At 37.7% G+C, this 14,389-nt stretch overlaps 1 protein-coding gene across 1 annotated transcript in view; it reads right to left on the reverse strand.

Moving 5' to 3' along the window:
- lrp1bb (low density lipoprotein receptor-related protein 1Bb) overlaps positions 1 to 14,389 on the reverse strand; it is a 378,766-nt gene that overhangs the window by 273,225 nt on the left and 91,152 nt on the right. Inside the window, exons 4-6 of the mRNA XM_055149901.1 lie at positions 13,271 to 13,399; positions 6,746 to 7,003; positions 2,430 to 2,592 (exon numbers count right to left, since the gene is read on the reverse strand). Coding sequence (XP_055005876.1) covers positions 2,430 to 2,592; positions 6,746 to 7,003; positions 13,271 to 13,399 — 550 coding nt within the window. The remainder of the gene's footprint in view (positions 1 to 2,429; positions 2,593 to 6,745; positions 7,004 to 13,270; positions 13,400 to 14,389) is intronic.

A 14,389-nucleotide genomic window follows, 5' to 3' on the forward strand; every position in this document is an offset into this window, starting at 1 on the left:
TTATTGCCCTATTAGGAATATCAGTATTTATTTATTTACCTTTTTTTAATATTCAGATTTTGTTGCCTTATATTATCCAATTAAAGGTTGTATGGAGGATTTTTTTTTGTTTCAAATTGTCAATGATAGCATTATAGAGGTGCAGTAGCCTTGTAATTATGATGACCAAAAAAAAGAGAATAAAAATTCATCAACTCTGGACGTGGTGGGGCTAAACATTTGCCAATAGATAACGACACTGCCTCATTATCTGTTAGCTGACAGGCTGTCAATCAATCTCCCTACGTTTCTAGCGTAACTGACTTGCCTGCGCGCTGCCGGTACGTGGTTTACGTACGCCTGTCACGCAGTCCACAGACGCAAGACGCACAGACGCTGTTTACTCCACCAACGCAACAGTTCTTAGCGGCTTTTTTTTTACCTATATCTTCCTCGCAGTTAGCACAAAGTTTGTTGCAATGGCGACAAGAATCCAGGAGCAGTTAGCCGCAAAAGAAAGTCCGTTTTTGAGGTCACTGAAAGAAGAAGACAAGGGGAAAAGCAGCGAAGCCAAACTAAGGTGATTCTTGAAGATTCATTCCAGCGATGGCGCGACTGAAGCAGACGCAGGGTCTAAAGACTGACGCATTGGTCGCCAAATTACTCCTGGACAGGTAACTTCTGCTTATTATGAAAACGTACTTTATTTCCAAGAGCTAGTCAAACGTTTTTCAGGACACGAAAGCGATATCCTATGTCTGAAAATGTAATTTTCAAGGCAAAGAAAGAGTCCGCTTGCTGCTGCATGTTGTAGCTAGTTCATTCGCACGGAATCTCCGCGCAACCTTCTCTGCACCCCTTTCCTGCTCCTGTCCCCGCTGCCCGTTCCGCTCTTCCCCCTGCTCCTCACTTCTCCGGGCACGGAATCTCCGCGCACCGCTCCCCTCTCCTCTCTCCCCACTCCGCTCTTCTCCCTGCTCCTCACTTCTCGTCCGCGCACGAAATGTCCGCACACCCGCTCCCCCCGCTCCTCACTTCTCCGCCTTGCCTAACCAACACTGTAGTTAGTTGTTTACAAGTCATGTGCAGCGCACCGGCTGTAAACAAACCTGTTTCTGGCGTAAGGAGGAGGCGGGAGGAGGCGTTTCTACGTAGGGAGCTGTAGGGGAGGGGGGGTGGTTTCACGCATGCGCAACATTTGAAAAAGGACAAACAGTCGCTGGATTTCTCCTTCCTTGGAAAATCCTCTATACAACCTTTAATGTAGTATGACTTTCAGTGCAGAGTAATATAATGTATGTATTTGTGTTTGTGATTGAAAAATAAGTGTGCTACCAAGCTTTATCACAATGGCTAAAAGATAACATTGGAAAATATGTAACTGACATTACAAACCAGTGGTCATATCTAACCTTTTTACTTCCTGAACATCAAATATGGTCACACATTTTATGTAACCAATTTTCCAAAGTTCAGTCCCACACAATGGCATTTCCTGGATGTGACATAATGTTCCTCAGCCCACTTTTGTCTATCTATAGTCCCCACTGTGATTCAGCATTGAGTGAGCATAGACTTACTATAGCAGCACGAGCCATGAAGACGACTTCTTTTTTCCATAATAAGTTACACGAGACAGAGTGACAGTGTGGGCACATTTCTCCTCTGCGGTTGCTCAGATTTTGTGATCTCCAAAATCCTCTAATGCAACAGTCCTGCCGAGATTTTTAGAGGGATGTGGAGAGAAATCAGAATACAAATGAATGTCTAGACAGTGGAAGCTGTCAGCGGCACCACCGCATATCCACCAAATTACTGCTCTCAAAGAGAAAGGGGCCCAAGCAAAGGACTCACAATTTAAAGGCTTTTATTGAAGCGCCAAATCTTTTGGATGAGTCTATTATTATGCATAACAAAATCTAGCTTTGTTCTCTTTATTATTTCCTTCGAGCTAAAATAAGTTACAATCTAATACTAAAATAACCACACTACTACAGTACTACCATCAGGAAATGCACAAATGCAATCTAGCCATTGAATTAAAATTTAAAGGTATACTGCATCACCTTTCTCTTGGGGCATCTGCCACTATCTCCTTGATGTTATTATTATCACAGTATGACATTAAGCTTTTCTATGTTGCATTTAATCAAACAGAGTCTCTATGAATAAAAAATGCATTTTTAATTCGCAAGCATCTTTAAAGCTACCAAAAACTTCTGTAGTTTAGCTATGGGCAATTAAAATCAGCCATATTCCACTGTCTGCTGTTCAGTTTACAAAGTACTGAGTAGAGTTTTGCCACTAAAATTATTCTTTCACAATTCAATAACTCATTTTTTTCCAGCAATTTTTACACAACAACAAATCTTGAAACATCTTTTCCATTTCTGTATTAAATACAAGAGGTTGAATGAGCAGTGCTTTCAAAGAGGCTACAGGACACTTACCCCATGAGAGGGTCCACTGCGATCCCCTTCGGATTAAGCAGGTCCAGCTGTACTATGGTCACACAGGTCTCTCCTCTCCGGTCACACACGAATATTTTATCATTCACTCGGTCGGCAAAGTAAAAGTTTCCTGTCAACCAGTCGATGGCCATTTGTTCCACATCTACAAAGAAAAAAGTAAACACATAAATAAATAGTACTATAATACTGAAAGTGCTAGCAATGGAGTGAAAAATGATTTGAATGCCAAAATCAATACTGAAGATCTTAACCCCTGTTGTTCTACATTTCATATTTATGGTTTTGAGGCTTTACATCAGGTTCCAACAGTAACCTTGTCAATGTATTCTGGTGTGGGAGTTAATGTTAGTTTGGTTTACCATATGTGCATCAGTGGTTAAACACTAAAACTATAATATTCTCGAAAAACACATGCACACAGCCAAAACAAATGAAGAATTGTATTGCTCAAAATGAACTGTCAAGAGCAGAACTACCAACTACTGGATAAGATTACTAGTAAACAGAACTACTAGTTTCAAAATGCAATTATTCCAAACTAAAATTGACATCTGCTATTAGACGTTCAAAAGATGCTGGAGCTTTTTCACAAAAAACTGTATCATGTAACCTTTAAGACTTTTGAAACCTTGAAGTCTTTAGGTAACACACTTTAGGTAGTTTTTGGGATACAGTTATTTCAAGTTCAAACTCAAAAATCAATGTATATCAATGCTATGACCCAAATGTGTCAAATGTAACTACAGCAGGACCTTTATTGCCTATAGACTGTGTGATTTAGTCCACAATAGCAGCAGGTCTGACACTCTGCCCGCCGATCTTGGCACCGAGCTAATGGACTGGTAGCTTTTGGCACCTCGTAGCACTTCTTTTGTCCACATTTTATAGAAACCCTCTGTGTGCATTATCCACTGCTGTACCAATTATAGTATTCAATCTGCTAATGCACTCTCCTCACAATGTCTAACAAGATAAAGGCCAGCACATAAAGGCCTACGTAGTAAAACTGAATAAGGAAAGATGTAGTTCCAAAGCTGCTTACAATATAGCTTTATGAGTCATACATTATTTAAAACATATATAAGGGCGAGCAGTTATTGATGTGTGATATTCTTATTTACTTTTGGCTTGTTTTAATACTTTTGGTACAGTGGCCTCTTTGTATACCAGCATATAATATAGGTTTATGCCCTTCCTGTTGTAACTTGCATAAACCTAGACCTGAGACAGTGCGAAGAGTATATTGGCTTGAGGTGCACCATTATAACACTGTCAGGCTTGTTGTTTACGCATTTGAAGTATCCGTCCATTTCCTGCCACCCACTCTCATCTGATCAAAATTGAATCCCTTTTTCATTGTGAGGCCATCCTTTATTTCGATTGTTTTCTCACTTTTTTCTCAGTCAAAGACACATCATAGTTAAGCAAGGGTTTTATGTTGTACCCTATCCCCATAGCAAGTTCTTAGTAGCTCATCAGGGGATTACAAAATTCAAACTAACATTTGATGAATTGCAATTGTAAATATATTATTTTGATGCCTAACTTGGATAATGGATAATGGTTTATGATTTGTAAGCATCTAACTACACCCCATCTAAGGTTTGTTGTTTCTATCTCAACTCTCAACTCAAGTTTCTTGCAACCGCTATAGCTCTCAGGCATTTTTGTTTTGTAAAGGTAGCTCACTGGAAAAAAAAAAATGTTGGAGACCCCTCTTGTACACTGACAAATGCAATATATACTGTATATTAGGAATGGGACAAGATCTCGCATGACAAGATCTCGTGAGACAAAATCGCCACAAGATTGTGAACACATGAGGAAAAATATCTAGTGAGATTTGTTTCCTAGTTTGAACAGAAAAGGGGTTAAGTGTTGCTGAGTTACATCTATTATAGTTCCAAAAAGCAATAGTTAAATAGCAACAAAACATAAATTCTTAAAACTAAATTTGGAACTCGCAATCACAAAATGTATATAGTAATAGGATTTATGTTCAAATATTGCTTTGTCTCGTTCTTGAAGACCAAATCTCACATCTGGTCTCATGCTATATATATATATATATATATATATATATATATATATATATATATATATATATATATATATATATATTATATTATTTTTTTTTTTTTTTTCCTGATACTGGGTCCTAATTCTAATTCATAGAGGGATTAAACAAAACATTTATGCATTGTGTTTTATATTTAATAGCTATTGTAGTAGCTCACTTGAATCAACTTGTTATACTTTAAGCTGGCATGGAATAAAACTAATATATATGATAGCTTATATATATTCAATATGTTACCCCATAAATATAATAAATAATGTAAAACCTATGGACATATGCCAGCATGCCCTGCACTACCTGACCTGGTTTTTCCTCTTTCTCTGCAGGAGATTCAGTGGGTTGCCATGACAGCGGTAGGTAACCTTGTTCAGAATAAACTCTCTTTTTAGCCATTTATTGTTGTTGAATGTTTGTTGTAAGCACAGGTCAAAAAAGCCGGAGACAAACTGAGAGAAAAAAATAAAAAGAAAGTGTCTTTAAGGTAAGAAAGAAAAGAGGGAGCAGATTTGAAGGACAGCTGAGGGGCAGAGGTGAAACTGCAGAGGTCAGACTGTCATTAACCACACATCCAGTGAAGACAACAGGGGAGCTTCTGGAGAAAAAATAAATAAATAAAACAGTACTAGAGAGTGTGCATAAGATAAGTAACTCAGATTTGCGTAAGAAGCTTTTTGCCTCACAGCTAAAAGGATTTGAGTAAAAATAACCAACAGTTACTACAAGGCCAGTATGCTATAGTTCAGGTGAGACTTAGAGCCTGTCCATTAAGCCTGAGGTTGGTGTTTCAATGGTAACATATGTAAATGCACAATGCTGTTGTGTGCTCGGGCAAGATATTTCAAGCTCATTCTCATTCCAGTGTGCTGAATGTGTTTCTATCAATGAATGTAGCTAAGAGGTGAATGAATAATGTAGCAAACTGTAATGAAGAAAAAGCATAATTGGTTTAATTATATACACTACTGGTCAAAGGTTTTAGAACATCACACTTTTTCGAGTTTTTTACTGTTTATTGTGTCCTTGCACTCTGAAATGAAAGCATAGAATAAATAAGCAATTTGAGTTGCAAAAAGAAATCATGGAATCAATTTATAGACCAAAATATATTCTAAACATATGACTCAAAGTGTTCTCCTTTGGCAGATATAACAGCTGAACACTCTCGTGGCATTCTTTCTAAAACAGAAATCAAATATTCTTCAGAAAGTTCTTCCCAAGTCTGTTCCAGAAGTTCCCATAAATGTGTGGCACTTGTACGTTCTTTGGTTTCTGTCCAGTTCATCCCAAAACCAGCTCGATGGGGTTTAAGTCTGGAGACTGTGCTGGACACTCCATGTTTTCAAGTTTACCATCTTGTTCTTTTTTCCTGAGGTAGTTCTGCAGAGCTTGGACTTGTGTTTTGTATCTTTTATCTTTTTCTCTAATCTCTGGCTGTTCAGTACTTTCCTTTACCTGCGCGACTTGAATTGCAATAAATAACTGGAAGAATTAGGGTGTTCTAAAACTTTTGACCAGTAGTGTTTTTATAATAACAATTACTATTTGCAAACCATGCCCAAAATTCTAAAACTACATACCTGGAAGGATGGTAGGAAAAAAATCAAAGGTAGTCTAGAAAATGTTCTTGAAATTGAGATGTCTCAGTATGAAAGTACTGGGGTGAAGAGTATTTATACCCTATGACTTTTGCGTAGTTCTGCTGTTCTCTGCCAACCTCACCTTCACTACTCTAAACCCAATTGACTGGCTTTGTTTTGACGAAGGTTTGAGGAGGCTATTATACACAAAGGCAGGCTGTAAAAACTCTGTTCAAAGAAAAACAAACCTCCTCTTCTTTCTGCATACAGTCTGCACAACACTGTCTTTAAACAAATGAATAATCAAGCACAGGCCTTCAAGAAAACAAAGCTACAAAAGACTGAGGTTTGAGAAACAGCACAACCAGTAACTAAATAACTAAACTCTTACTAGTATGTACAGTACATGCCGGAAAAATAAGGTGTATATTTAGTTATGATTTCAAGAATATCTGAGAGGAGATGTCTTCTGCATTTGGAAGATACATGCAAAAAATTAGAAGCTGTGATTAAATCAGTTGGTTCTAGAGCCTTCTGCATAGAACATAAAAGGAGCTAGGACTGGCTGGTTATGCAAATAAAACCATGCACCTGCCTAATGAATAAATAAAATCCCAGCAGTAGTTAAAAGTACATACGCTGTAAGCTCCTCTGCGTCCTGATCTCCCTCTCCCTAGTGAAGCCGCGCAGGTTTCTAGTTTCAGCGCAGCGCAGGGTCCCAGAGCTCTCGGTGGACAAGAGCCAGCACACCGTTTCCTGGCTCTGCTGGAAGTCCAACCACACAGAGGCGTTAGCACCCAGAGAGCGGAGGGGCTGCAGGCCAGTGCCGTTCAGACTGGTCAGGACGATCCGACTGGGGCCCCCGAGCAGGAGCACCGGTCTGCTGTCTCCAGGGTCTGAGGGGACAGAGAAACAGGAGGGTATGGGTTATTCAAGATGTAGAAGGTCTCGTGAAATTATTAGTACAGGTTTAAGACAGTGATGCTTTGAGAAAGAAGTAAACTTTTCTGGTGGAGGATCTGTCAAATCCCTTTCTCTGTGGAAATGTTATTGCTTTGTTGGAATATTTCACAGTACAGTATTAAACCTTGCTATGTTCATGGAGACCAAATCAGACCAAGTTACAGGTCAGGTTTGTGGAGAGGCGACCCTGCTCACAGTCAGAATGCCAGTTTTTCTAGACATTTCTGAGTTATAAAACCACCTGTAATTGAATAAATGTAAGGTAGAGCTGTTTAATGTTATATTGTGGAACATTCCAGTCAGAGCAGTGACATAGTACACCTTTATAAACATTTTAAATATCAAATAAAAGTAATAATAATACAAGGTGAAGTAAACTGAAGGTCTGTTGTCAGATTTATGGAGACAAATCTGCACATGATGGACTGAGAAGAACAGGAAAATGGAGGAAACTGTTTCTGCGATTAGATGGGCAAACTGTATTATTTCCTCCTAGTGCCACACAATTTTCACCACAAGATCTTTATTTGAAAATAATATACACATTTTAGTTTTTAACAGTTTTGTTCAGAGGAATTGTCTCAACAAGCTTACAATTTGCTTTGAAAACAAAAACTTTACAAAATACATAAAGTTACTTGATTGTTTGTAAGTTACACTAAAGGCTATAGGATAATACAATCTTGCTGGAAAAAATCTTGCTACAGAAAAGTAGTTTATTCTCCTAGTTACATCAGTCCCTGAATTTATAGCGATCCCAAACCACTGGTCCCAAACCTGCCTTTTAAAAGTTGCATCAATAGAATCTTCCAGAGAAATAAGTTTTCTAAAATCAATGTGCTGATTATTGAATACTATGACAAAGCCAGAAGCGAAAGCCACAAGGCAAAATGTGATTAGCTTCAGGGGATAAAACACATTTAAGTCGTAACTGACAAGAATTTAGCATATTCTGATTTTGTGCGAGGCTAAGCATTGTGGATTATTCATGCAAACTAAATCCAAGGCAAAGAAACATTAGCACTTTTTTTCCAGACAACCTCCATGTTCTTCTAAGTTGTTTAAAAGTTTAAACAAAGAGCTGCAATTGTAATAAAAGCAATAAATCAGGAAACCAGCAGCACTTTTCTTCTCTGTCTGAATGATTAAAGAGTTGGACATTTGTGAATTTGCTTTTCAAACTTGGTTTCCATCAAAAATAAAAACAAGGTAAATAAACTTTCTGAAATGGAATGTATAGGCCTTAATGGTGCACTAGGACACATCTCTGTTGGTAGGTCTGTCTCCATGGAAATGTATCATATTTTTCGGACTGTAAGTCACAGTTTTTCTCATGGTTTGAGTTCTTCGACGTATACTCTGGTGAGACTTATGTATTAAAATTTTCACACTGACAAATGTAAGAGGGCGCTCTAGGTTTGTGTGTCTGTATCTGCTACTCCTATTACTCCTGTACCACTGTCACTTCACTCTACTGCGCATGTCTCCTGCAGAAAGAGCTGCTGTCCTGCTGCATGTAGTGAAATATGCAGGCGAAAACAGTAATCGAGCAGTTTGGAGTGAGCGAAAAACTTGTGAGGGTCTGGTGGAAAGTGGGGATGGAGAAGACAGCCTCACGGTAAAAGTGGGGATGGAGAAGACAGCCTCACGGTAACCGGGAGGGTGCTCCATGGAACTTTCCCCGAAGTCATTGAATAGATCGACAAAGCCTGGACTTCAGTGACAACCGAAACCATCCTGTCGGGATTCAGAAAGGCCGATAATTTTCACTGGAACTGATGCTGAGTCTGACGACAGCTACACAGAAGAGGAAGCAGTGCTCCGTTTACCTCCAGAGGTCACGGAGTTGCTCAGAAGTGACACAGAGGCTGTAGAATTCAATGGATTTAGTGATTTGAAGTGAGATGGAGTGTGTTAAACTTGTAATGTTGTTTATGCTATAGTTATCTGAATAACTGTTCAATTGTGACATTAACAGCCTGTTGTTCTCTGTTCTATTGTTATTACTGTAACTTACCTTTCAAGATGAAATGTTGGTTCCTGGTCTGTGATTTTATAAAAAAAAAAAATTTTATTCCACCAAAAAGTCCGACTCATAGTCTGGTGCGAATTATTTGTTTTTTTCTTCTTCATAACACATTTTTTAGCTGGTGCGACTTACACTCCGGAGCGACTTATAGTCCAAAAAATATGGTAATTACTTTACTTTATATCTCTTACTATTAAATTATAGGTGTTTTATTTTATCATTTTCCATTCCATTACCTTCAAAAACATGCATTCTTACATATCTGGCCTGTAATTTGGCCTAGTGGTATCAACAGCTTGTCTCCATGGACATAAGTTTAATGTCATACTGTGAAACATTAAAAGCAAAGCAATAAAATAATGGAAACAACCAGGTGGAGGACCTTCCATTGAAAAAGTTACACAGTGTTCCCTTTTTTATACAATACACATTAATATAACCAAATGCTGAATTTCTTTTGGCTTCCATAATACTAAACTCTTAGCTGGATGACAGCCCAATTATAAGCACTGAATTAATTAGGCCCAAACCTATTTTCACATAATTTGGCAAGGAGAGAAGGAACAAGGAAAGGAAAAGGGCATAGAAGAAAGTATACTACATAATCATCCAATCCAGTTAAAAATATCTTTTAACAATTTAAAGTCTCGCACGTTACCTCAAAAAACTTTAAGAAACCAATATTCATCTACAATTAACAGTAACAAAGTAGTTTTAGTGTAACAATTTTGATCTTATTTTCCCACATTACTTGCTATATTCCCTTGCCTGATTTGTGTTGACACTCACGCCACGGGGTTGCTGCTCAGATTCATGTAAATAACAACAAATAGCATGAATAAATATTTCTGTTCCCATTTAGTAAGAGCAAATTGCACAAACACACAACCCATAACTGCGTAAATGTAACTTCAAACTCCTGTGCATTTCATACAAGCCCCCTCGTCATACTTTGGCCTTTTGAGACATTTAAATTCATTGCTTTTACAACTAACGCTAACCCCGTGTACGTGCTAAATGAATATTGATGCATGTGAGCGTTGGGTTGAGTTAAGTTTATGGGTAATCATATTCACTTTATTCCTCGTAGGGCTGCAGTCATATTGATTAAATACACAGTCGCTGTAGTTGTCCCCAGCTAGGTCTAATGTGCCTCTAGCCATTTTCAACCCATATACGCCAAACATTCAAAAACGCATCTACTACTCCACTTTGTAAGGAAAGATATAAAGGTGCATTGTCTAACTTTTCTGGTACAAATACTGCCTATGTTAGTCTACAGTATGAAAGTAATAAGCCTGGTCATTACAATGGTCAGATCTATGGAGAAGCAAGCCGACACATGGAAAGAATTCACGTATTTTTGAGCTATAAAACACCTGTAAGTAAACAAAAACAAGGGAGATACGTTTAATGCCCTACTGTAGAACATTCCAGGCAACAGAAATCACATCTCCATGGAGACAAGCAAGTAGCAGACTCTCCACCTTATGAGTTACACGTACACCTTTAAGCTAGGGTAGGCTAAAGGCTAAGGCTAAAGGGTACTATGTAACCTTTTAGTTGGGGGTCACTTTCTTGTTTCTAGAGATATGCCATTGCTCTGCTTTGAATATTCCACGATGACGTTAAACACATCTACTTTACATTTTAGGAGGTTATACTGCACAAAAATTCCAAGAAAAACAGGCATTCTTGTATAAAAGTATATATATATATATATATATATATAAAGAAAGATGTAATTTAACAAAGGCTCAAGTTAGGTAAATCACTAATAAAAATCCGGGCCCAACTGGGGTAACTTAATTCAAACTGAACAGAACAAAACTAACCCAACCAAACAAAGGAACAGGTGCATTTAAATATACGAGGGCCAACGAAAACTGAACAATAGAGGGAGGGAATTACACAAAATAATTAACCAAAACTACTAACTTACTCAAAGTGACAAGAAGGCAACTAAGTATAATACAGAAAATAATAAGTGATAATAAAGTGACCTTAAACAAACTAGACAAATTAACTTAAAAAACTAACTAAATAGTGCACCCCCTTTGTTTGGCATGTATGGTGTCTGCCAAGGGTCCTTGTCTGGCCACTCATAAAAAGAAGAAGAAGAAGAAAAAAAAGTGTAAATAAAAATGCACTCATATTAACAAAAATGTGTGCACAAAATTAGAATACAAGTCTAAATAAAGGAATTAAATTATGTGTACTGTAATTAACTTAATGTAAATGAAATGAGATAATACTAACACTGGTGGAGTGATGGCAGAAGTATCCACAACACATGTAACTTGGCCTGGTTTGGTCTCCATGATGATTAAAAAAAAAAGTTTTGAAGCCATACTGTAAAACATTCCCGACAAAGCAATAGCATATCCATAAAGACAAGCAGGTAGCGGACCCTCCACCGGAAAAGTTAGGCAGTGCACCTTTAAGCTTGTTTACTTGTAATTGCGGGACCACCTGAACGTAATGACCGCTTTTTGTAAGTAGGCTATTTCGCGCAGTGGAACAGATTTGTTACAAGAATCAGGCATTAGCATAAATCAAGAGTGACGCTGGCTATTGTCCGCGAAACAAAATGCTCCCACTTAAAATCTCACGCTCATTAATTTTATCATTATGCGGTCTGACCATGTCTACCTGCACCCAAGTGGTGATAGATGTGGTCACTATATGCAAGCATTAATCTTAGTCTATAGAATGTAGGCTGTGTGTACGGTGCGTATGAGCAGAGCGGTTTCTTCAATGGAGCTATATAATGTAAAGTAAGTCATGATTATGTTAGCATTATTACTTTGTTATTATTTGGTTTGTGTCCAAAAACTTTTAAACATTACTTTTCAGATAACTGGAATAGTAGCAGTTTGGAGTAGTAGTTTATTTGACAAGCAAAACTATATGAATGTTACTTTGAGCACTGTTTTACATGTAGTTTACAATTTACATACAGTTAGTGCAAAAATGTAAAATGTATAAAAAAATAAAAATCTCCAGATGTTAAGGTAGTGACTTACAGAACCTTTTCAGAACCGAAGAATAGGGAGCCTGCCTGATGACGTCCATGAAAATAGATACTAACTCATGGCCTTTTGTTCCCACAATATGTAATTTGTTCCCGCGCTTTATCTAAATCGTTCCCACGCTTTAGCTAATACGCTCCACACATTAGCCAAATTCGCTAATGACACACCGTAGGTTCAGTCCTGGTTCAGTTCTGGCAATCGGTTCTGCAGTTGTGGCGTGTATATATTTATAATCCGCTAATGACACGGCATAGGTTCAGTCCTGGTTCAGTCTTGGTCCAGAATCCGTGTATCATTCGTTTTTTCGTTTTTCAATATAAAACCAAAAATAAGTTATGAGAGAATTCTAATACTCCCAAGTTCTTATTTGCTTCTAGTGTATTTAATTTTTAAAACGTGGGACCGATTTAGGGAAAACACGAGGGAACGAATTAGCCAAAACGTGGGAAGGATTTAGCTAAAACGTGGGAACGAATTACATTTTGTGGGAACTAAATAGTAATTTGAGGCCATGATTTAGTATCTTTTTGTTTGTCCAGTTAACAGAATAAAATGTTTTTTTTGTTTTTTGTTTTTTTTTTTTGGGGGGGGGGGGTTGAGACTAAGAGTCTAAAGAAGAGTATAATCTATTCAAAACATTGAAAAAAAGATGTCCCCTAAATCTAATCTAATTTCACTGACTGAACCTTATTAATAAGATAATACAATACACGACATACTACTATTACTATTACTACATACTGCATACTACTATTATTATCTAATATAGAAGACTGACACTGACAATCTGCATTTCTGTGAGTGGTTCAGCTAATGAAAGTTATGACAACACATCTAGTTGCATCAGGTAAAATTTTTGCATCACTAGCGTAAATAAGGGTCGCAAACTAAACCACATTACTTCATGAGAATAATACATGAAACAATTCTGAAAAACACACAACCTACTCTTTATACATGCTACGTGTGTGAACGCGTATACCCGTGTTTCCCTGTCATTTACATTAATCTTACTTGATAGATTGTGCAAATGATCCGTGCAGTGGTAGCGTAGTTGAACAGAGCTGTTTATTATTAGCGGTGAAGATCCAGCGTATGCAGATGAAGTTGTTTGGCGAGGCGGGTTTTGTGCTCACCTTGCTTGGCTCTGCATGATCTCCCGTCAGGCTGTAGCGCGTATCCTTCGGCGCAGCTGCATCGGTATGACCCGTAGGTGTTAGAACAGGTCTGGCTACACGCGCCGTACATCGCACATTCATCATGATCTTATGGAGAGAGGGGGAAAAAAAACAGAAAAGAAAGTCATTTGTAATGAATTAGGTGTGTTCAAACATGACCCAAATACATAAAGTATATTTAATGTGGTCTTACTCTGCCACCTCAGGCATAATTACTTTTATAAGCAAAGAGAGCGCTGCCTTCTCTCATGCACGGATCAAACTCACATAGTACTCTGTTACAGCTAGTCAAAAGGCGCATTTATGCAGTTTTATGTTGTTAGTGGAAATATCTGGGGCTAAAAAACTGCCATATTTCAGCCTCAAAGCTCATGTTCCCTCAATCCCAATGCGCAGCCTTTAGTCAATGGCCCATCTAATGCTGCTGTGATAGAGGCCTACATTATGCTCATTGGGTTTGCATAAGATTAGGCTGTTATTGCGGCTCAGTTGGTATTGAGTTTGAAGGTTTACAAAACTGAAGGATGCACTGGTAGAATACTTGTTTTGACTAATATTAGACTGATAGTACTGCAGAAATATATGCATACAGATTCAACATCCATTTTTTCACAAATAAAAAGAAAAGCGTATGCAAAAATATTCAAGGGAAAACATATGTATTATAGTATGTTTTTCTTCTCTTCTGTTTGTGCATTGTATATTGCATAATGACCAAGCATTCAGTTTATGGGTTTCAGCTATATGTAACATTTTTACAACTTTTGTTCATTCAAAAGATATTATATATAGTTTTAAAGGGCCCACATCATCCTATTTTCTGATCTATGTTATAATATCGTTGTGTTATGTTTCATTCAGACATGTTTAACACACAAACCCTGCATATTTAGACTGTTCCACCTTGTGATGTCATGTGGTAATACAGTAAGTGCTCCATATACTTTCACTAGAATCATTTGGAATTGTCAATTTTGATCTTTGGAGATGTAGACAGACTAATAATAAAAGATTACTCAGATATGTGTGAATAAAACAAAACACAACTCCAGGTCTGTTTTTGAAGAGGTAACAACA

This window comes from Boleophthalmus pectinirostris, unplaced genomic scaffold (genome assembly GCF_026225935.1).
Source record: "Boleophthalmus pectinirostris isolate CB_2022bp ecotype Guang Dong unplaced genomic scaffold, ASM2622593v1 HiC_scaffold_1, whole genome shotgun sequence".
NCBI lineage: Eukaryota > Metazoa > Chordata > Actinopteri > Gobiiformes > Gobiidae > Boleophthalmus > Boleophthalmus pectinirostris.